This window comes from Homalodisca vitripennis, chromosome 5 (genome assembly GCF_021130785.1).
Source record: "Homalodisca vitripennis isolate AUS2020 chromosome 5, UT_GWSS_2.1, whole genome shotgun sequence".
NCBI classification, from domain to species: domain Eukaryota; kingdom Metazoa; phylum Arthropoda; class Insecta; order Hemiptera; family Cicadellidae; genus Homalodisca; species Homalodisca vitripennis.
In genome coordinates, this window is record NC_060211.1 from 176868539 (window position 1) to 176892476 (window position 23938).

The window sequence follows — 23938 nt, forward strand, 5'->3', positions numbered from 1 at the left end:
CGAATATTTAATTCAATAAACAAAATAGTTATGGTTAGCACAGTAATACAGTAGCTACTTTATAACGAAAAATCGTATAAACAAAACGAAACAGAAACGCATCACCCACGAATTCAAGTGGTCACTACGTTCGTAAAGACACTAATTTTTTGTGTTTGGTTGTGGTTATGTTTACACATGCACACTTACACTTGAAGACAAATGCGTGACTGATCTGAGCACTGGGCGGGGCGGAAGGGATGAGGTGTTGTGGACTTCCCCTTGCGACCTTGGGCAAGGCTCGGGGGCGCGGGGTCTTCTGTTGGTCTAAAAATAGACCTATGCATTGCGCCTCGTTTGAATTGCGAAGTTTAATTTGCTTTTATTTATTCTTTTTTGCCTCTCACGGCTTTAATTTGTTAAAACTACTGCAAACTTGCTACATTTTTTTTTAACTTTTAAATAAACGTATCGAAACCCCGCTTTTCAAAGTTCCCCCCCCAAAATTTTCTTATTCCCACCCCAATTTTTGTTTCAATGGCGCAACTTGCGCCATTGCTCCCCCCCGTGGGCGGCGTGATCCACACATAACATCCACCTAATCAACTATATTCAGACGCCTAACATCCCAATTAACACTACCAGCGACACGCCTAACTATCCCAATTAACACTACCCGATCGACATGCCTAACGTCACAATAAAAACTACGATCAGCACCCATAATATCTCACTTAAACACTACCATCGGACATGCTCTAACCTCATCAATGAACACATACCATCAACACGTTTAATATCCCAGTCTAAAACTATCGTCCACACATAAATCCACCTAATAGACCCTTCAGATGCCTAAACACCCCATTAAACCACTACCATCGAACATTGCCTAACATTCCCACCTTATCACTACCCATCGACATGCCTAAACGTCATCAATAAAAACTACGATCTCAGACCCATAATATCTCACTAAACATACATTCGACATGTCTAACCTCACAGAATGAACTCTTACCATCAACACGTTTAAGGGGATTTATTAGGAATTCTGCATCTAGATGGTGTGTTTTTTTATATTTACTAACTCTTTTATTATCTTTGATGTATTTTTTAATTCCCTACATGTAAAAACTAATATGTAAATACCTTTGGTGTGTATTTTAATTTTACTTGGATACATAAAATAAATATCGTTTTTTATTCTTGTTAAAAACGTTTATTTTTAAAAATTGATATTTCCATAGCTGAAAATGACAATCAATTGTTATCTGTTTAATTTATTTTGATGCTATTGACAGCTATACATTTCCTATGTTATTGTCATTGTCATTACCCCGAATAGATTTTAAATTCCATGGGCTTTTAAAAAAAAATTAAAAAAATATTTTCTCATTTTATTTTATTTGTATAATAAATAAATAGGTTAGGTAAGCTGTAGAGTTATGAAAATACATAGGAATTTTAGACATGATATGAATAATACCTGGAAAAAATTTCAGCTCTTATGTAATATGGTTCTCATGCAATATCAATTTTTCATTCAAAGAAACCTAACTTTCGGAAAATCGCGATAAACTAAAATAGTTTCATTTCTTCAATGTTAATCTAAAGTTTATATTAATACAACAATTTTATATAACATAATATTAATTAATTTGTTATTTTACTGGCCTATTAGAATAGTATCCATAAATATTTTGTTGGTCCCAATATCTAAGTTTTGAAGTTCTTAAAAAAAAAAAAAAATTAGACCTACGTATAAGTAGTGTTTCCAAGCATTCAGATCTTTACTGCCACAATGATAGCCTACTTGAGTTATAGACATAGAATTCATCCTGACCATACACCAGCCCTTCTGTTGCTCTTAGTTTCTTTCTTCTTTGCCTATCTGTGCACTTTCAAGTCTCCTCCTATATTTCAGATCTGTAATCTTTGCGCCTTTTGATATGTCGTAGCCTGTTTTATTCAAAGCGCTTAGGCATCTATAACCTGTGCCTCCACAGGTCTAATACCTGCAGCCTCTTGATAGCTTGAACAAGTTTTCATATAGCCTGTGTTGTAAATGCTGATGGCTTCAAAAAATACCCAGTTCAAGCTTTTGTTTTAGAAGTGTAAACATGTTTTGGGGCACTTTGACCAAAAACATTGTGAGCGGCCTCATTGGCATTTTGAGTCGACCGGCTAAACACTAGTCAAACCAAAGTTTCGGGTGTAGAAGAGCCCTACTCATATAAAGGATGCATTTCTTTCACAACATTAGCGAGAGTGAGGGTGTGTTTTGATTTTCAATGCATGTGGTTCAGGAGGATCTTCCATCAGAATGGCTCTTTTGGTAAAAACACAAGGGATTCCCTTCACCTAGCGGACATAATTTTGATGTGGTGACTCATCAGTGAGTTTTACGTGAAAGAGAGTGGCATATATGCCTCTTTCATTTTTGGGTTACATTACCAGGTTTTTATGTATACCTTTCGGTAATACCTTGTTAGTTTTTGTTATAACTGGTTCACTTAGGTGACCTCGAGATCGACCTCAATGGGTTTTTTGATTTTGAACGATCCTTTACTAGTTTTCTCATATCCAGTGCCTACACCTCTTTGCAACATGATTGAGGCACTCCACTTTTGTCAATATGTTTGTCACCATAAATATTGCAATCATTTAGAGGTGCAATTGTTTTTGCAATCCGCCATCCGACAACATGGTTGTATATCTAAATCCAATGCTTTCCTCGAACCCGCGCGCCACAATCTTTCAGCTGTAATTACCTCCACCTCCATTCTGGTGATGAACACATTAGTTTGGTTACATACACTTTGTGTTTGTTGTACATCAGTCTGAAATGCTAAGAGTTGCTAATTTTTCGTTTTGCATACATCACATTTGTTACAAAATTTGGTTATTCTTCCAAAATCTATAACAGACCTGTCAAATTTCAATACAAAAACAATCCCATATTGGATGTGAAACCACGTTTCTGCCATGAACCGTATAACTCCACAGTTATGTCAACACCTCATTGTCAGCATCTAATGTGCATAACACTTTTTTACTCCGAATCGGGCTAATTCCAAAACATTGTTCCATTTCTGTTTGTTGAAGAAGCGTTGTAGGCTAATTATATGTTTTTGAACGTTCTATTATTCATTGGACTATGTTCAAGGACATACAAAACATATCTAAAAGCCCTACTGCCCTTTGCCTATAGGAAGCTAATTGCTCTTTGACTACTCTGCGGTTTACGTCATAAGAACCTCTCGAGTGTCGTTTGTATTCGTCCGACTGGGACGTAAAAAGCTAGTCTCATAATCCACAGTCATACACATTTTAAGTCAGGGTAACAGCTAAAACCTTTTATGCCTTTGGTTTATTACTTTTGACCTCTCAGAAAAACACCATTTTACAAGGACAAAAGAGCCTATATAAACTTTCAAGCTTCTTGGTTTCGACCTATAATTGTATTCTGATGATTCGTTTTTTTTCTGGAATTTATCTCATTATAAACTATGGAATATAATGCAAATCTCAGGAGGCCTACTTACATTTTCCACTAGTTTTTTCCTCCTCACTTACTTGTTGTTGACAAAATTGGTTGATATTTGTAACATGTTTGCATTACTAAACAATAGGTTGTGGAATCACCAAGTTTGGTAGGTTAGGCCTGCTCAACTGGGAGCTGCTATTTCCATTGTCTCTTGTATCTTTCCATCTTAGCGAAAATCGCTTTGTCTATTTCTATCCTTTAGTCTCTTTTTGGCAGTCTTTTTTAGACCTCATATTGGACTAATACTTTTCACTTATTTGTAGGACACTAAAACACAAGAAATGCACACTTACAATTGTAAAACAAACAAGAATATTTTGTGAATGTTTGTTTGTGATATGCTAACATATGAATCAAACAGTTAGTTAAGCTAAACTAAATACAAGCTAGACAGAAAGAACAAAACAAACAAAGATAAATACACTATAGAAACAAAGAGTAAACAATAATGCTTATTAACATGTAAAGTTCTTTGAAACCAGAAAATGTCGAGTTCACACTAGGACCATGGCACGGAATAAAATAAATATTATGAGATTAAAATATTATTTTTTTAGTCATAATGTTAATGTTTTTATGGTTCTGAATCTAAAACAGAGCAGAACAAGATTATGTATAAATATTTTTTTTTCAAATTTTTGTCATTTTTTGCCCATTTCTAGATGAGCATCCCTGTAATAATCCCATAATCACTATCGGTTCCTAACATAACATGCCACTAAATCTACCCTTCAAGATGCCTAAACACGCCAATAAAATCAATACCATCGTCATGCCTAATTCAAATAAAACATAACATTTGTATCCTCACAATGACTATCACGAAAACTATTCGCTAGTCGTATTTCTTGAGAGAAATTTTGTAGAAGGAGTTCAAATGGTCAAAGAGGGAATAACATACAGAAGCAATAGAACTCTCATGTTAGTTTGAATCTAAGTTTGATCAAGTGAAGCAATTTTTTTTTAGTATATCGAACATCCTAACACCTATACACACTACCATCTTCATTTAACACTTCAATTGACAAGCCTAACATTACTATATCATTACCATCGACAGGTTAAACATCACAAATAAACACTATCATCCATCACACCTAATCATCCCACTAAACATACCATTCAGCCGCTCAATGACAACTCCACGGAGGCAAAAACAAAAAATAAAAAAACGAGACGCAACAAGAGTGGCAGAACCGATGGACAGTCGGAGGAGACAGGCAGATGGACGGAGCGCCTCATTCGAACATCGATGTCTGGGTTCTCGGAAAGCACGGGGGACAGGACTTACTTCCTGACCCAGTTATTTGAGGACACGGGCAGTTCACATTCAATGCTATATTCTTTTCAAGGGGAATGGGCCTTGGCACGACTCACACCGACGATGCACAAATACTACCCTGACAAATTGACAATGTCGAACACAAATTCTTCGAGTTGTGCTCGGTGGATTGACTATAGAAGCACCACTGAAGAGATCATAGGCACACAGGCTCTCCACCCTCAAGCCTGGTGGCCTATGCTTATGAGACAAAAAAGAAGAAAACTGGGTCAGCTGTTGAAGTTACGCACAGCGCCTCCTGAAAGCTAAAATCGCAGAAAGGGACCAGAAACCTGGAGTAGGCGTTGCAAGACGCATGCACGGACTGTGTGATTGATATAATGCTAACCGCGGGGCATCACCGTACCCATTACGGGGGGAGGGGAGAGGAATGTTTTTTTTAGTTGGTAGGGTTGCCAGTCTGGCTAGGAAATCCCACACTACCCCACGTTATCTGTCGGAAGATGGACGGTGGAGTTTAGCGATGGGCTCGGTGTCTATTTGAAGCATGCTGTTTTCAAACCTCTATAATAAAACCCTATTCAGCCGCCCTTAAACTTTCAATAAACACTACCATCGACCACACCCATTATATCTCAACTAATACACGACATCGACATGCCTAACGTAATAATGATCCACTACCATCAACAAGCTTAATATCCCACTAGACACTACCATTCACACGCTTAATATCCCACTAAACACTATAATCCACACATAACATCCCGCTAAACAATACTATTCAAACGCCTAACATCCCACTTAACACTACCATGGACACGCCTAACATCCCACTTAACACTACCATCGACATGCCTAACGTCACAATAAAAACTACGATCAGCACCCATAATATCTCACTAAACACTACCATCGACATGCCTAACGTCATAATGAACACTACCATCAACACGCTTAATATCCCACTAAACACTATCATCCACACATAACATCCCACTAAACACTATTATTCAGACGCCTAACATCCCAATAAACACTACCATCGACACGCCTAACATCCCATTTAAAACTACCATCGACATGCCTAACGTCACAATAAAAACTACGATCAGCACCCATCATATCTCACTAAACACTACCATCGACATGCCTAACCTCACAATGAACACTACCATCAACACGCTTAATATCCCACTAAACACTATCATCCACACATAACATCCCACTAAATACTACCCTTCAGATGCCTAACACCCCAATAAACACTACCATCGACATGCCTAACGTCACAATAAAAACTACGATCAGCACCCATAATATCTCACTAAACACTACCATCGACATGTCTAACCTCACAATGAACACTACCATCAACACGTTTAATATCCCACTAAACACTATCGTCCACACATAACATCCCACTAAATACTACCCTTCAGATGCCTAACACCCCAATAAACACTACCATCGACATGCCTAACATCACAATAAACATAACATTTTATCCTCACAATGACTATCACGAAAACTATTCAGTCGTATTTCTTGACGAGAAACTTTTGTAGAAGGAGTTCAAATGGTCAAAGTGGGAATAACATATAGAACCAATAAATCTCAATGTAGTTTGAATATAATTTTGATCAAGATGAGCAATTTTTTTTAGTATGTCGAACATCTTAACATCTATACACCTACCATCTCATTTAACACTTCAATTGACAAGCCTAACATTACAATAATCATTACCATCGACAGGTCTAACATCACAATAAACACTATCATCCACACACCTAACATCCCACTAAACACTACCATTCAGCCGCCTAACATCCCAATAAAAACTACCATCGACATGCGTAATATCCCACTAAGTACTACCATCGACAAATATATTATCACTCTAAACCCTACCATCAACACACAACTTTGGAGACACAAATGTCAGAGCCTGTAAGAATGAAATGAAATGCAGAGTTCAATAACTCTTACAATGGTCAAAACTAACGTTTCTATACTGTTCGAACAGGATTGGGCTAACTTTTCAGTTTATACAATATTGACGATGTATTTAATAAAGTTGTAAGTCTCGTTAAAACAACTTCACAGGCCTTTGTTATGTAAGCTGAGGGGGTAGGGGAAATGTTTTGTATTAAAATATGTAACATTACTATTGTCACTTCAAAATAATCCACATTGCAAATATAATTGTATAACTATGCTTATTTTGATTAAATCTGTTTTACTGTTTAAGTATAACATCCATCAATTCTGCATGTCTATATCTCAGGCCCTAGAACAAATGACTCTTAAACACTTAAAGACAACTATAGGTAGTGACTTTTTATAGTCAACAACAATTTGCTATAATAAAAACCTTCCAATTAACTAAAAAGATTATTTAGATCAATACCAAATAGAGCCAAATAACATGTGAAGTAAACTTATAAAAAAATATAATTAAATTTGATTATATAACACTTTGATGAATGTAACTACAGTGATCTTATCTTAACCTTGAACAACTGAAGCGGTTGTCTAATGAAACAAAAAACGTAATATCTGAGTTTTGTCAATCAAACCTCTGAAACAACTTGACCGAATTTGAGTAAATTTGAAAACAAAATTTGAGCAGAATTATACAAGCCCCGTATAATTTCTGGAATTACAATATTTCTTAAATTAATGAAGAACTATATAATACCTGGAAAATTCTTAAACTTTTGGTACTGGTCTTAACCTTGAGTATGAGGATGTAACACTTTAAAGGAACACTGATGTACACCCCTACAATACTAGAAATTCTGCATTCTACAACCTCCCAGCACATCGTCCAAGAACTTAGCCAGGAAAAAATTTTGAGGAGGGGGTCCAGACAACTGATATTTTCCCGTATTGGACAGAGAGTAAGGCCTCATTTTGTTCCTTAAAAAGTTCTTGAACCGTTTCTTTGTTGAGAACGACCTTTCAGCAGTATATGTCAGTAACAATAAATTGTTTAAATAATAATAATAATCGTTTACTAAAATAGTAATTAAACAAATTTTAAATGGGAGGGTCCGGACCCTCCTGGGCCCCCTCGCTGGCTACGTCCTTGACATCGTCTAAAGCCCTATAACGTGCTACCACCCTCCTTGCTGTCCCAAAGAGGAAATGAACTGAAGGCCGCTCTACAAGAAGTGGTTCTAGGTGGACCATTCTATGAGAGTTTCTTCCAAAAACTTGTTCAATCCCTGGTTTTGTACGGTTGACATTATTCATAATCTCAAAGATTGTGAATAAAGATATTCTCATTCTCATAAGCAATGCAAAATGGTGGGCAATAAGAAAATAACAAATTTTGACGTGTAAAATCTTAGCCAACACAAAGAAAATTATGAGACAATTTTATTTAATCAAGCCATGGACATTGTAATAATTGATAGTCAGTAATAGATTGAACCAGTAGGACTGAAAAGAAGTGAAAACTGGGGTTGGTTGTGACAAGGAACGACGTAAATATCTATTTGAAGGTAATTTTTTCTTCCTCTATGTAGACGACAAAGAGGACATATTTCGACGAATTGTCTAATACTAATGAACGTTTCGTTGTGATAGATATTTATGTCAACATTATTAAAGAACTCTAAGTGCCTCATCGGGGCTTTGTATCTGAAACAGATTTAACTACGTGAGTGCATTTACCGGAACGAGTTACAAAATTCCCGACACCTGCCACTTTAAACGCCTGTAATTTCTTACAGAGTACGGTAATAACTTCGCGTTTACTTTTTCTGTTTTAAGGAAATTTATCTTAGTGGCAATAATTTTAAAATTAAAAGATTATCATTATTCGAACCAAAAAACGACATCACCATCTACATCCGAATTGAATAATGCTTGAAAATGTATAGACGCATCTACTAGTTGATAAAAAAATCACCACAAAATTCTTTTAATTAAATAAATATGCCTTAATCGGTTAACGCGCAAAAGCAAAGAATCAATAAACATTGTAACACTTTGTAGAGAAGGGTGCTGGAAATAAACAGAAAAAGTGCGATATTTATCTCATTTGTAAAGCTAACATTTACGTTTCGTAAAAGGATCAAAGGATTCTTGTGTTTCTATAAAACTTTGCTGGGCGCTTTATAAAAGCAACTTATGAAAATGAACTTTGCTCTCGCTTTTCTTCTTCGAAAATCCAGAAGTTCTTTGCAACGCAAACTGTTGTGTCTGATAGCATTCTGGACTTCCCTTTTTAAGTTTTATAATGTACCATTCGAATTAATACAAGGAAAATACAGCATTCTTGATACTTAAGTGGGTGGTAAATACTCGTATAATTGGTCAATAAAACAAATCTAAATAATATAGGACAAGGTGTGCCTATTGAAACAGTTACTTGTTCATATATACTAATAAAAAATATCTCAACTGGTTCATCATGTGTGTTAATAAGCCAAATACATATGGCCGGAACAAAATACAGTTTTATCAGCTGATATTGTATTTTAATATTCTACCATGTCGTTTTATACAGGGTGTAAAAAAATTCCTGCACGGGCTTATTAATCCCCAAACGATTACAGGTAAAGCAATAAAACTTGGTACATCATTACTGTACTTATAAATATACTTTTTTAAGGAACTACCACATTTTTGACTTGTCAGGGGGATGGCCCGCAAAGAGTCAGAAGGAAATCTTAAATGATAGCATAGATCGAGTAGTACATGAAATTAAAGGTCTTTATTAGTAGAGTACAATGCTGCAAATCCGACCTCAAAGGGTTCACTCTTCAAAAAATTATGTTGGTTTAAAGTTTTAAAGATTTACAATGTATGTCCTGTTCTAGATGGCTTAATATTCTTGTCTTGCTTCAAGTTGTGAAAGTTAAACTTAGTAAAGGAATACTGGATTTATGAAATAGTTTTTAAGGTAGTTAGTGACTGTTCACTCCCAGTGGAGGATGGTCTACAAAAAAAATTAACGTAGGCCTAAGCATACGTCAAGATGTACATTGTTTTAAAGTTTAATGTAAGACGCACATCAAGTTAAGTCCAAAGACGAAACTAAAAATAAGAATATTCTATTATAATAACTGATACCAACGTTTTCATTTCCCATTCATCTCTACTAAACAACCCCTTTATAATGATGTACATCTTGAGCTAAGCTTGCGATAAAAACTCCTTATCGACCATTCTCCATTGGGTGTCTACTACTTTAAAAACTATTTCTTAAGTCCAGTATTTATTTACTAAGTTTAATTTTCACAACTTGAGCCAAGACAAAAATATTTAAACCATCTAGAACAGAATCTATATTGTAAATGTTTCAATCTCTAAACCAGCGTAATTTTTTAAAGACTGAACCCTCTGAGGTCGGATTTGCAGCATTGTATTTTACTAATATAGTCCTTTAATTTGATGTACTACTCGACCTATGCTCTCATTTTAATTTTTTTTCAGACTCCTTGTGGACCATCCTCCTGACATGACAAAGAAATGGGAGTTACTTCGAAAAGTACATTTATAGGTGCAGTAATGATGTATCAAGTGTATTGCTTTACCTGTACTCGTTCGGGAGTTACCAAGCCAGCGCGGGACTTTTTTCACACTCTGTATAAAGTAATTGTATTTTTTATGAATATTTTTTTTCTGTACTTCGTTTGTGTTATTATTTTTCGTTAGTCTAAAAACAAACATTCTAATATCTCAATACCTTTTCTCTACATAGTTTTAAATGTTTTGAAATTTCCCTTAGAACTTCTATACCACCAGTCAGAAGGCCGTCTCATGCAATCATTTATGGTACTATAGTGTTATACGGAGCCTACTATTTTTGGACGGGTTTTCTTTATCGGGGACACAAATAAACATCAATATTATGTTATTATCACTTTCCTTGTTTCATAATGAACCGAAAAATATACCCTACGAACCGTACTTCTTGTCGCCAAATCGTCTCAAAATTGCGTAGACGAGCGATCCTTCAAGTAAGCTTAGACGCACGAATCGCCCCTGGCATTACTTATTGTTCTTTTAGTTTTTGTTTTCATTGATTATCGTGCGCTTGATTAGTTTATAATTTCATCATGAGTATATTATTTTCTCCTCTGGTATTTACTAGAACTGAAGAGGAAAGTTTTTTTAGGCAGAATACATGTGGCGATCAGGAAGTAGCGGCGACTGGTGGCGATTGGAAGTAGCGGCGACTGGTGGCGATCGGAAGTAGCGGTGACTGGTGGCGATCGGGAGTAGCGGTGACTGGTGGCGATCGGGAGTAGCGGCGACTGGTGGCGATCGGGAGTAGCGGGTGACTGTGGCCGAGCGGGAGTAGCGGTGACTGGTGGCGATCGGGAGTAGCGGCGACTGGTGGCGATCGGAGAGTAGCGGTGACTGGTGGCGATCGGGAGTAGCGGCGACTGGTGGCGATCGGAGTAGCGGTGACTGGTGGCGATTGGAAGTAGCGGCGACTGGTGGCGATCGGAAGTAGCGGTGACTGGTGGCGATCGGGAGTAGCGGCGACTGGTGGCGATCGGGAGTAGCGGTGACTGTGGCCGAGCGGGAGTAGCGGCGACGATGGTGGCGATCGGGAGTAGCGGCGACTGGTGGCGATCGGAAGTAGCGGTGACTGGTGGCGATCGGGAGTAGCGGCGACTGGTGGCGATCGGAAGTAGCGGTGACTGGTGGCGATCGGGAGTAGCGGCGACTGGTGGCGATCGGGGAGTAGTGGTGACTGGTGGCGATCGGGAGAGTAGCGGTGACTGTGGCCGAGCGGGAGTAGCGGCGACTGGTGGCGAGCGGGAGTAGCGGCGACTGGTGGCGATCGGAAGTAGCGGTGACTGGTGGCGATCGGGAGTAGCGGCGACTGGTGGCGATCGGGAGTAGCGGTGACTGTGGCCGAGCGGGAGTAGCGGCGACTGGTGGCGATCGGGAGTAGCGGCGACTGGTGGCGATCGGGAGTAGCCGGTGACTGTGGCCGAGCGGGAGTAGCGGCGACTGGTGGCGATCGGGAGTAGCGGCGACTGGTGGCTGAGAGAACACTCCGAACACACTTGCGGCTGAGACGGGGGTGCACTGGTTCTTATTGTCAGAGTACACGATTGGACCTCCGCGAGATTCCAACCCGTGATCTCTCGGTTAGAGAGCCCAAACTATAACCATTAGTCTACGGAGGAGGACTAAATAGATCATTGTCATTAATACAGCAGCTCAAAACAAAATATAAAACAGCTGGAATAAAAAACAATGGTCATACATTGAGATATAACACTCCCCACCACTTACTTTAGTCATAGTATTGAAAAATAACTCAGAAGGCCACTTCAATTAAAGGCCATCCCTTGAGCTTGAAGTGACTGAAGATAGTCCAGATCCTATGCTGCTTAGTTCTCATTTTTGAATTATTGGAGGAAGTTGTTTTTTTTTTTTTTTTTTTCTTGTATCATGGAAATATTATGTAGAGCCAAACATCTTTGTGCAGCTTATTAATATGTAAATTTAAGTTCTTTGAAAATTGATTTGAACTCACTCCCCAATGAAAATTATCTAGTTAAACCATAATACATTCTTTGTCTTTTTGGGGGTGACATGGGGAAATAGAACTAGCCTTATTTCGCATTTTCCATCACCAAGTCCATTAGTCGCTGGATGTTCGGGTGCAATATATTTTTTAATCCGTTGTTTAGAAAACAATGATCTGTGGATACCTATTAGTCGAAAATAAGTTCCTGAATAATTTAATAGTTGAATAACTGGTCGGTGCATCTCTTATTGGTCTTAATTGGGCCCATTTTGATTTTGCGGCAATGCTTATTAGAAAATTGTAGTTTTCAAAGAAACCTAGAGAGTTTTGTTACAAAGTTAACATTTAATAACAGAAATTCCGGAACTATTAGCTATTTTTACATTTAACAATCAAAACATTTGTGGAAACGCCAAAACAATCTTTTTCTAGGTGCATAGAAATGTAAAGAGAGCTGTAAAAGAAGAGAAATTCGCTAAAAGTAGAGAGAGCCACTGAAAGTAGAGAATCTCACGTAAACTAAAGAAATAAGCTATAATTTTACTTCTTTAGTATTCCTTATCTTTGTGTCACAGAAGCCTTCGAGGACACAGTTGCAAAATCAGGAGAGTTTTTTCAGGATGAGTAGTTTCTGCACTATCTAATTTAAAAGAACCTTATAAAATGTTTGAATTAAAAATCAAACGATGTTTAAAGAAATTATGATTATTTTTACCGAGACGGGGTTGTCGGTAAGAGAGAGTACACTCCGAACACACTTGCGGCTGAGACAGGGTTTTCGGTTAAGAGAGAGGGACACTCCGAACACACTTGCGGCTGAGACGGGGTTTTCGGTAAGAGAGAGGACACTCCGAACACACTTGCGGCAGAGGACGGGGTTTTCGGTAAGAGAGAGGACACTCCGAAACACACCTGCGGCAGAGACGGGGTTGTCGGTAAGAGAGAGAACACTCCGAACACACTTGCAGCAGAGACGGGGTTTTCGGTAAGAGAGAGGACACTCCGAACACACTTGCGGCAGAGAGACGGGGGTTTTCGGTAAGAGAGAGGACACTCCGAAACATACTTGCGGCTGAGACGGATTGTCGGGTAAGAGAGAGGACACTCCGAACACACTTGCGGCTGAGACGGGTTTACGGTAAGAGAGGACACACCGAACACACTTGCGGCAGACGGGGTTTTACGGTAAGAGAGAGGACACTCCGAACAGACTTGCGGCTGAGACAGGGTTTTCGGTAAGAGAGAGAACACTCCGAAACGCACTTGCGGCTGAGACGGGGTTTTCGGTAAGAGAGAGGACACTCCGAACCCAACTTGCGGCAGAGACGGGGGTTTTCGGTAAGAGAGAGAGAACACTCCGAACACACTTGCGGCAGAGACGGGGTTTTCGGTAAGAGTGAGGAACACTCCGAACACACTTGCGGCAGAGACGGAGGGTCGGTAAGAGAGAGGACACTCCGAACACACTTGCGGCTGAGACGGATTTTCGGTAGAGAGAGCAAACACACTTGCGGCTGAGACAGGGTTTTCGGTAAGAGAGCACTCGAGCACACTTGCGGCAGAGACGGATGGTTTTTCGGTAAGAGAGAGGACACTCCGAGCACACTTGCGGCTGAGACGGGGATTGTCGGTAAGAGAGAGAACACTCCGAACACACTTGCGGCTGAGACGGGGTTTTCGGTAAGAGAGAGGACACTCCGAACACACTTGCGGCTGAGACGGATTATCGGTAAGAGAGAGGACAGTCCGAACACACTTGCGGCTGACACGGGGTTATTCGGTAAGAGAGAGGACACTCCGAACACACTTGCGGCTGAGACGGGGTTTTCGGTAAGAGAGAGGGACACTCCGAACACACTTGCGGCTGAGACGGGGTTTTCGGTAAGAGAGAGGACACTCCGAACACACTTGCGGCTGAGACGGATTGTCGGTAAGAGAGAGAACACTCCGAACACACTTGCGGCAGAGACGGGGGTTTTCGGTAAGAGAGAGAACACTCCGAACACACTTGCGTCAGAGACAGGGTTTGTCGGTAAAGAGAGAGAACACTCCTGAACACACTTGCGGCTGAGACGGGGTTGTCGGTAAGAGAGAGGACACTCCGAACACACTTGCGGCTGAGACGGGGATTGTCGGTAAGAGAGAGGGACACTCCGAACACACTTGCGGCTGAGACGGGGTTTTCGGTAAGAGAGAGAACACTCCGAACACACTTGCGGCAGAGACGGGGGTTTTCGGTAAGAGAGAGGACACTCCGAACACACTTGCGGCTGAGACGGGGATTGTCGGTAAGAGAGAGAACACTCCGAACACACTTACGGCAGAGACGGGGTTTTCGGTAAGAGAGAGAACACTCCGAACACACTTGCGGCAGAGACGGGGTTTTCGGTAAGAGAGAGGACACTCCGAACACACTTGCGGCTGAGACGGGGATTGTCGGTAAGAGAGAGAACACTCCGAAACACACTTACGGCTGAGACGGGGTTATCGGTAAGAGAGAGGACACTCCGAACACACTTGCGGCTGAGACGGCGTTTGTCGGTAAGAGAGAGGACACTCCGAACAACACACTTGCGGCTGAGACGGATTGTCGGTAAGAGAGAGAACACTCCGGACACACTTGCGGCTGAGACGGGGGATGTCGCCAAAGCCGATATATTTACATTACCGCCTTAAGGTTGAAGAGACTGGGTAACGACGAAGTTCCAACAGTTTCACGAGGATGGCGAGAAAATATTTTGTGGGAAAGGATGTTTGCCTAATAATGTATTGTGGTTGGCAAGAGAAAGTAGGAAAATCGTTTTTTTTAGTTTGCTGTAGACGGAATCTCTAAAAGCTTTAGAGTTCGGAGTGTCCTCTCTCTTACCGAAAACCCCGTCTCTGCCGCAAGTGTGTTCGGAGTGTTCTCTCTCTTACCGATAACCCCGTCTCAGCCACAAGTGTGTTCGGAGAGTGTTCTCTCTCTTACCGACAATCCGTCTCAGCCGCAAGTGTGTTCGGGAGTGTCCTCTCTCTTTACCGATAAACCCCGTCTCAGCCGCAAGTGTGTTCGGAGTGTTCTCTCTCTTACCGACAATCCGTCTCAGCCGCAAGTGTGTTCGGAGTGTCCTCTCTCTTACCGACAATCCGTCTCAGCCGCAAGTGTGTTCGGAGTGTCCTCTCTCTTACCGACAATCCGTCTCAGCCGCAAGTGTGTTCGAAGTGTCCTCTCTCTTACCGACAATCCGTCTCAGCCGCAAGTGTGTTCGGAGTGTCCTCTCTCTTACCGAAAACCCCGTCTCTGACGCAAGTGTGTTCGGAGTGTTCTCTCTCTTTTACCGAAAACCCCGTCTCTGCCGCAAGTGTGTTCGGAGTGTTCTCTCTCTTACCGACAACCCCGTCTCAGCCCCACAAGTGTGTTCGGAGTGTCCTCTCTCTTACCGACAATCCGTCTCAGCCGCAAGTGTGTTCGGAGTGTCCTCTCTCTTACCGATAACCCCGTCTCAGCCGCAAGTGTGTTCGGAGTGTCCTCTCTCTTACCGATAATCCGTCTCAGCCGCAAGTGTGTTCGGAGTGTCCTCTCTCTTACCGAAAACCCCGTCTCAGCCGCAAGTGTGTTCGGAGTGTCCTCTCTCTTACCGAAAACCCCGTCTCAGCCGCAAGTGTGTTCGGAGTGTTCTCTCTCTTACCGACAATCCGTCTCAGCCGCAAGTGTGCTCGGAGTGTCCTCTCTCTTACCGATAACCCCGTGTCAGCCGCAAGTATGTTCGGACTGTCCTCTCTCTTACCGATAATCCGTCTCAGCCGCAAGTGTGTTCGGACTGTCCTCTCTCTTACCGAAAACCCCGTCTCAGCCGCAAGTGTGTTCGGAGTGTCCTCTCTCTTACCGAAAACCCCGTCTCAGCCGCAAGTGTGTTCGGAGTGTACTCTCTCTTACCGACAACCCCGTCTCGGTAAAAATAATCATAATTTCTTTAAACATCGTTTGATTTTTAATTCAAACATTTTATAAGGTTCTTTTAAATTAGATAGTGCAGAAACTAGCCATCCTGAAAAACTCTCCTGATTTTGCAACTGTGTCCTCGAAGGCTTCCGTGACACAAAGATAAGGAATACTAAAGAAGTAAAATTATAGCTTATTTCTTTAGTTTACGTGAGATTCTCTACTTTCAGTGGCTCTCTCTACTTTTAGCGAATTTCTCTTCTTTTACAGCCCTCTTTACATTTCTATGCACCTAGAAAAAGATTGTTTTGCGTTCCACAAATGTTTTGATTGTTAAATGTAAAAATAGCAAATAGTTCCGGAATTTCTGTTATTAAATGTTAACTTTGTAACAAAACTCTCTAGGTTTCTTTGAAAACTACAATTTTCTAATAAGCATTGCCGCAAAATCAAAATGGGCCCAATTGAGACCAATAAGAGATGCACCGACCAGTTATTCAACTATTAAATTATTCAGGAACTTATTTCCGACTAATAGGTATCCACAGGTCATTGTGTCTAAACAACGGATTAAAAAATATATTGCACCCGAACATTCAGCGACTAATGGACTTGGTGATGGAAAATGCGAATAAGGCTAGTTCTATTTCCCCATATCACCCCAAAAAGACAAAGAATGTATTATGGTTTAACTAGATAATTTTCAGTGGGGAGTGAGTTCAAATCAATTTCAAAGAACTTAAATTTACATATTAATAAGCTGCACAAAGATGTTTGGCTCTACATAATATTTCCATGATACAAGACAAAAAAAAAAAAATTCCTCCAATAATTCAAAATGAGAACTAAGCAGCATAGGATCTGGACTATCTTCAGTCACTTCAAGCTCAAGGGATGGCCTTTAATTGAAGTGGCCTTCTGGGTGATTTCAATACTATGACTAAAGTAAGTGGTGGAGAGTGTTATATCTCAATGTATGACCATTGTTTTTATTCCAGCTGTTTTATATTTTGTTTTGAGCTGTTGTATTAATGACAATGATCTATTTAGTCCTCCTCCGTAGACTAATGGTTATAGTTTGGGCTCTCTAACCGAGAGATCACGGGTTGGAATCTCGGGGAGGTCCAATCATGTACTTTGACAATAAGAACCAGTGCACTTCGAAGCCGGCATAGCTAAGACGCTGATGCCTAAATGAGGAAAAAAGACCTATCACTGTAAGTGTAATTTTATTAAACCAATGCGGAGTTGGTTTTCAAAAGTTGTCTAGAATTAACCAATAATAAAAAAGCCCACTCCAGTTTCCAATTTTGCCACCATCTTGTTTCTGCCGTAGGATCACTATTTACTAAATTGGCCTCTGGTCAGTTCTTTGTCGTTGGTCGATCACAGCAGACCTATTGTGACCTGTATTCTTCAGTATAGTTTGAATAATTAATGTTTTGTTATTAAGTGCATGTTTTAGAGATAGTGTCCATGGAGTTGATACAACACAGTTGTTGTGATTCAGGAGCTGCACATCACTAACCGCAAATGTTGAGATTAGGGTAATTCGATAAGGCTAGTCTACTGCGGGAGATGACTTGGAGTTGGTGGGGTTCGTTCCCCAAGTGTCAAAGGTTCTTGCTAGCCTTAACATAAGGCGTGCCACCCCCTGCCTGCTTTTACTGGAAAGCTGGTTCAGAGCTGCCCCCCCCTTCTTTCGAGAGGACATGACTTGAAATTTGTGCCCTAAATTCTTCCTCATGGATCTCAATAGGAGACGGCCCCTAACCACAACCTTACCCATCCAGAATATCCTATCACTTCGGAAGCAGCGCAAAGGTCCTTATTGGGCTAGGTGCATTTATTAGTTTCTTGTCGTAAGTGAACAAAAAAGGCCATTTCCCAGAAGCAGAAGTCTGGGAAAACGCACTTTTTCCTAAGGTGAACTTAGAACTTAGAAGGTGTTACAAATACGACCTTCCCAATCTCGCTGGTTAGCCTGGTGACCAAACAACAAACTGATCTTAGCCGGTTATAAAGTTAAAGTCAACAAATTTGTTATTTTACCATGCGAAGTAATATTCCCTTGATACTGTTACAGTTCGCTAACTTCTTCCTGTCTTCATTCATATAATATTTGAACAGTTTGTGTTTTAGAGGATGGATGAAAACATAGTTTGTATTCATTATCCATTAGTTAAAGTAAAATGTAGAGTATGTCTTATTTTACGAGGCAAAGTTAGGACTAATAAGCCCTCTCTAACACTTAACCTGGGGACCAACAGCTTAAAGGTGACTTCCGAACCACCACCCATGGCCGGGCAGGCGGGCTGCTTGCAAGGACAGAATCGCTCAGCGGTCACCCATCCAAGCAGCAGCCACGTTTGACAACTGGCAAAAGGTTGGTTCGGTTATCTCGCGATAACCACCATACCCGGTAAACTGCGCCACTTGGTTATAGATAAGCCCCTTCACTACCCCTCCTCTGTCCATGGACGTAGCCAGCAAGGGGCCTAAGGGGTCCGCCCCTCCCAAATTTTCAATTTCTGTTTTAGTAGACGATTATTATTATTTAAATAATTCAGTATTACTGATATGTACTGCTGAACGATCATTCTCAACAAAGAAACGGACCAAGAACTCCTTAAGGAAGATAATGGGACCTTACTCTGTTTACTACGGGAAAATATCAGATGCATGGATCCCCAGAATTCTTTCCAGGCTACGTTCACGCGGACCTGACCCGTCGGAGTTGTTTGAACGCCCCATTTTGACCACATAACAAAAGAAGACATTGAACTAAGTCAACAAATAATTAGTTATAAATAAGCCCCTTCACTACCACACAAGACTTCCACAGACTACCCTTCTCCCCCTCCAAGACCCCCCCTTCAAGACTATCTTTCACAAAACTGCCAGAGATTAAGGAATTATATATTTTTAAAACATGTATTAATTTTCCCCGCACGCACTCTTGTGGTGCATGGGGACTGTAAATTATCCTGTCTTGAATTAAGATTTTGTGACTTGTGACTAACCCCTCCCCTGTTCATGGACGTAGCTAGCGAGGGGTCCAAGGGGTCTGGACCTCCCACAAATTTTCATTGTTTTCAAATACTGTAAATTATCATGTCTTATTTTTGAATAAAGATTTTGTGACTTGTGACTATCCCCTCCCCTGTTCATGGACGTAGCTAGCGAGGAATTCCAAGGGGGCCAGACCCCACAAATTTTCAATGTTTCCAAATACTGTAAATTATCATGTCTTATTATTGAATAAAGATTTTGTGACTTGTGACTATCCCCTCCCTTGTTCATGGACGTAGCCAGCCGGGGTTCCAAGGGGTCCGGACCCCCCAAATTTCCAATTTCTACAAATACTTTTTTAGTAAACGATTAACTTATTATTATTTCAATCACTCTGTATTACTGACATGTACTGCTACGGAAAAATATCACTTGTCTGGACCCCCCACTACAGTTTCTTTCCTGGCTACGATCTCAACACTCAACAACTTCAACAAATACTTGCAAGTTCTCAATCTTACGACGCATTACGGTTCAGCGCCCCCAGACAACACCCACAATAAATCAAACCGGACTCGACGAGAAATGATGACATGATCGGATGATTGATGATGACCGTAACACCTGCCCTCGGTGCAGTATGCACTGAGTAGGCTCGTACGGATGTGCTGGATGTGGAGCAGTGCAGGAGTGACGAGCGGTTGTACGCTACCTGTTGCTCCGCCTCAACTGTACACTATTGATTACGTCGCGCGGCTCTCAGTTACTTTCTCTCCGAACGCGGCTGTCGCTCGGAAATTTCCTTACCAAGGTCTGGATTATTACGAGGCCACTCGTGTTTACATTTTATAATTCGCTTTACCACCTCTAGTTGTCAAACATGCAATTATACAACGTGAAAACCTTCATTATTTTGTGTTTTAATTGCGTTCTTCTATTTATTTGTTACAATAAAACATCCCTGGAGTGACAACTGATTTAACATAAAATTAATTTTAGGTTTAAAAAATGCAATTATTTATGTATAAACTACTGATATTTTAAACTGACAAACACTTTTCTATAAGATGTCTTATAAATTAAAGTCTCATATTAGAACTAGTTTTGCCTACGGATTCAGCACTTAAAATAAGGAGTAATTATTTTAAATGGATAGTACATGCTGTATTATTTAAAAGCACTTGTTGACAATAAAAATTACAGTACAAATTTTCACTTTAAACCTAAAACAACGTATTTCGATTTGCAAATTTCTGGAAAAAAATGGAAACAACAACTACGTTAATGCCACTTCATAAAATTGACAATTTGTGCTGAATCGTTAGTGTTTTCACTTAATCGTGTTAGTTTGTTTGGCTGTGCACGTAATGGCAACGAGTTAGTTATCTGCTAAGGTGCCGTAGCTTGATTGTCAACTTGTAACATTCAGGGACAGAATGAACTGTCCCGGTATTGAAGAGTGCTTACTGTACAATCGGCTGTGCATGCATTGCAACGAACTGGCTTACCTGACCAGGCTGGGAGTAAGAGCTCAACAGGCACTTTGCTGCCCACCGACCCAACTACCCTTGCAGCCGACCGACCCGTCCCGTAACGTAAAATGTAGCGTATTTACACATGGGGTGGGAGAAGTCGATGAGCCGGCGTCTGCGCCCTCGCCCAGACGTCGTACTAGCAGCAGAATATTATCAGTCCACCACAAATTGATTTTTCCCCAGTAGTAGACACACAATAAGGCGCGGAGCGGCGCGGGGAGCTCCAATCTGACCGATTCCTCTGCTCCGCTTATTCTACCTGATTGGTGTTGTCAACTCGATACTAGGGCATTTCAATATCACGGCACAGTCCTTCCTGACTCTGACGGATCCGTCACTCTGAACTCTTCTGGCAAAGCGGGCTGTTTCACAAAATTACAGATTGTTTTCTTTTGACCACTAGAGTAGTAGGTATAGTACTAGTTCAAAAAGTAGGTTTTACTGCAAGGTCACGTGATTTGATTACGTCATGCGAATTTTGTACAATTGGAAGCGTACCGTTGAATTGTGATTATCAACATTACGTTTGGAGTTGACTTTTAAAATCAATTTGTACAAAAATGCCAATATCGGATTGGTTCGGACAAGGTAAACTATGCTCCTTCGTTTTTCCGATCAGCAGGATGTTAATTATCCTTCCAGAGGCCGATCCCTTTATATGCCTTATTCTGTCCGTCCTCATAGGCCACTGGTCTGTGCAAGGATCTTATCAAACAGAATAAGGGGGAGAGTCGATACAGTACAAGGTTGATGGTTCTGATAAAAAGTGCAACGGTCTCAGACAGGATTCGAACCTGCGCTATCTATAACTCAGACTCAAAGTCCAACGTCTTAGACCGCTCGGCCATAGGCACTCGTAATGATTAGTTGACATTTATTATCCTAAGGTTTGCAGCTGGGACAAAGTTACCGAAGAAGCGATAGACCTCGAGAAGTGTAGTAGGCTAGAATAAAGGTCTATCATTAATTTGTGATAAATATTCCATAGCCACGTTCATGCAGCCACTTCCAAGAGAAAAAAGAGTGATACCAAGTGATGATACATGCTATCAAGTTAAAAACTGACACTGACGTGACACAATGTTGCCTCGGTGTGGGCTTCAAGGTCAACGGAGATACGATCGGACGTCTAGACAGCTCAGTTATTTTAGAGCTTTTAGAAGTTGTTGTGCCTCTTTCCCCTGTGACGCGTTCATCACAGTGTTGTAATTGCTGTAAAGTAATTTTGGAAAGTTAATTGTTGGATCCTGAAGGAAACAGAATTTTTCCGGACATTTGCCATTTTTCAATGATCCAAAAAACAGTAACACACAACACACAACAATGGTTTCTGCCGTGACGATTGCCATTTACAATTGGCCTCTGGTCAGTCGTAGGTGGTTGGTCGGCGAATGCAGACCTATTGTGACTCGTATTCTGTAGTTCTGTTTTAATAATTAGTGTTGTGTTTAGTTTTTTACTAAGTGCATGTTTTAGAGTTAGTGAATTTGACACACAACATGGTGGTTGTGATTCCCGACTTACGCGTGTTACAACGCTCTGGTATGATTTGTTTATTTTAACCTAGTTTTGTGTTAGGTTTTTATTTACCTGAAGAAGACATCAGATTGCAGATCTCGAAACGTAGTATTACTGATTTTTTGGTATCACTAAACGATAGCAAATGTTCGGAAAATCCTGTTTCCTTCCAAATTATTCCATCGTCAAGAACAAAGTTTAGACCTAGAATTAGATCCTCTGTTCGTACTTGGAAGCATTTTCCTAGTCAACAATCATCAAGGCTAACTCTGTCCCAGAAGGTCGATTCATAATATTTTAGCCATGCTCGATCAGTTAGTGCTAGATTTGGTTGTCTCAGAGCATGTCATAAGTTTAAACTTTACGCCTTCACTGTCCAGAAGGTTCACCTCAAGGAAGCTTAATCATTTTTTCAAAGCAAAGCAAGAGCTGCGAAGGCTTTGAGGAGTAATGCAGTTCACACATCCATTCCACATGGCGAAGCCAAGTGAATTAAGAGTATTTCTTGAATACCATGCACTAATTAATATTTTCCCGTTTATATGTAGCTGTGTGTTGTTGGTGGAAATTAAAAGGAAAACCATTCCATCTTGGATATTAATGCAAACAGCTGTTCTTCACCATTACGAGGATGATGAATTATACAAGCTTGTCAGCCTGTTACACGCCCATTCAGGCATTATAATAGTCAGAAGCCACCATCATCCATGGAAAAAAGTAGGCATATCCTTTGGTAGCCGCAGCTATGACTTAATCGAAGCAAATACAGAGAGAGCAAAAGATATTCACTTTATCAACGATACATTGGTGATATTAATAAAATGTAATAAACACACATTAAAACATACACTATGGAAATAGAATCACAGTGTAAACGTGCATAAACTGATTGTCTGTCTGCCACCTTTTTGGGCTTAGGTAGCAAGCTGTAGTAATGGGCCTGTATTGTTCATTTGTTTGTGATTCTCAACAAAGCTATGGACTGGCTCCAGTAGTGATGGGAGAATCGAATACTTTAAAGAATCGAATACAGTGAATTCGAATTCACCCCTGTATTCGAATATGTATTCGAATACTTGTATTCGAATACTTTTGCTCAGCTGAGCGTTTCTAACAGACAGGTCTAGACCTGTCTTACTTCTTTCCCGCAATTTATTGTTCCTGGGTTATTTCACTTGTTTGTCACGAATTCACCACTGTATTCGAATATGTATTCGAATACTTTGGCTTTTGGTGCCTCGTATAAACAAGTCATACCCATGATATACGAACTTTGTCTTTATTGCTTAGAACTGCAACTCTTAAATAATATGTATTTTTAAATTTAATAATTATACAATTAATTATACATTTTTTAAAGTATTAAAATTTGTAATTATTTTTTCAAATTATGAATCTCCCCTAAATTATTCTTTTCAAAGTCTCCATATATGTATTCATTTTAAACCTCATATGAATACGAATACAGCTCTTGGATATTTTATTTGAATACTATTTGTCAGAATAAACGAATACTCCAGGTTTGAATTCAATTCTTCCAGAGAAATTGTATTCATTTCAAAAGTATTCGAATCCATTTTGATGTATTCGAATATGTGAATACTCTGGCTGTATTCGAATACTATTCGAT

General features: G+C 40.3%; 2 protein-coding genes across 2 annotated transcripts in view; both read right to left on the reverse strand.

Moving 5' to 3' along the window:
• Positions 1-20843, reverse strand: part of LOC124363224 (atrial natriuretic peptide-converting enzyme-like) — a 78687-nt gene extending 57844 nt beyond the window's left edge. The window contains exon 1 of the mRNA XM_046818390.1: positions 20764-20843. The gene's annotated coding sequence lies outside the window, so the exon portion shown is untranslated. The remainder of the gene's footprint in view (positions 1-20763) is intronic.
• On the reverse strand, positions 10898-19783 carry LOC124363748 (putative uncharacterized protein ENSP00000383309). Its single transcript, XM_046819010.1, has 4 exons — positions 19757-19783; positions 13585-14591; positions 13234-13483; positions 10898-11857 (listed from the first exon to the last, which is right to left on the reverse strand). The coding sequence occupies exons 1-4, from the start codon at positions 19781-19783 to the stop codon at positions 10898-10900; spliced, it is 2244 nt and encodes a 747-aa protein (XP_046674966.1).
• Positions 20844-23938: the final 3095 nt, after the last annotated feature.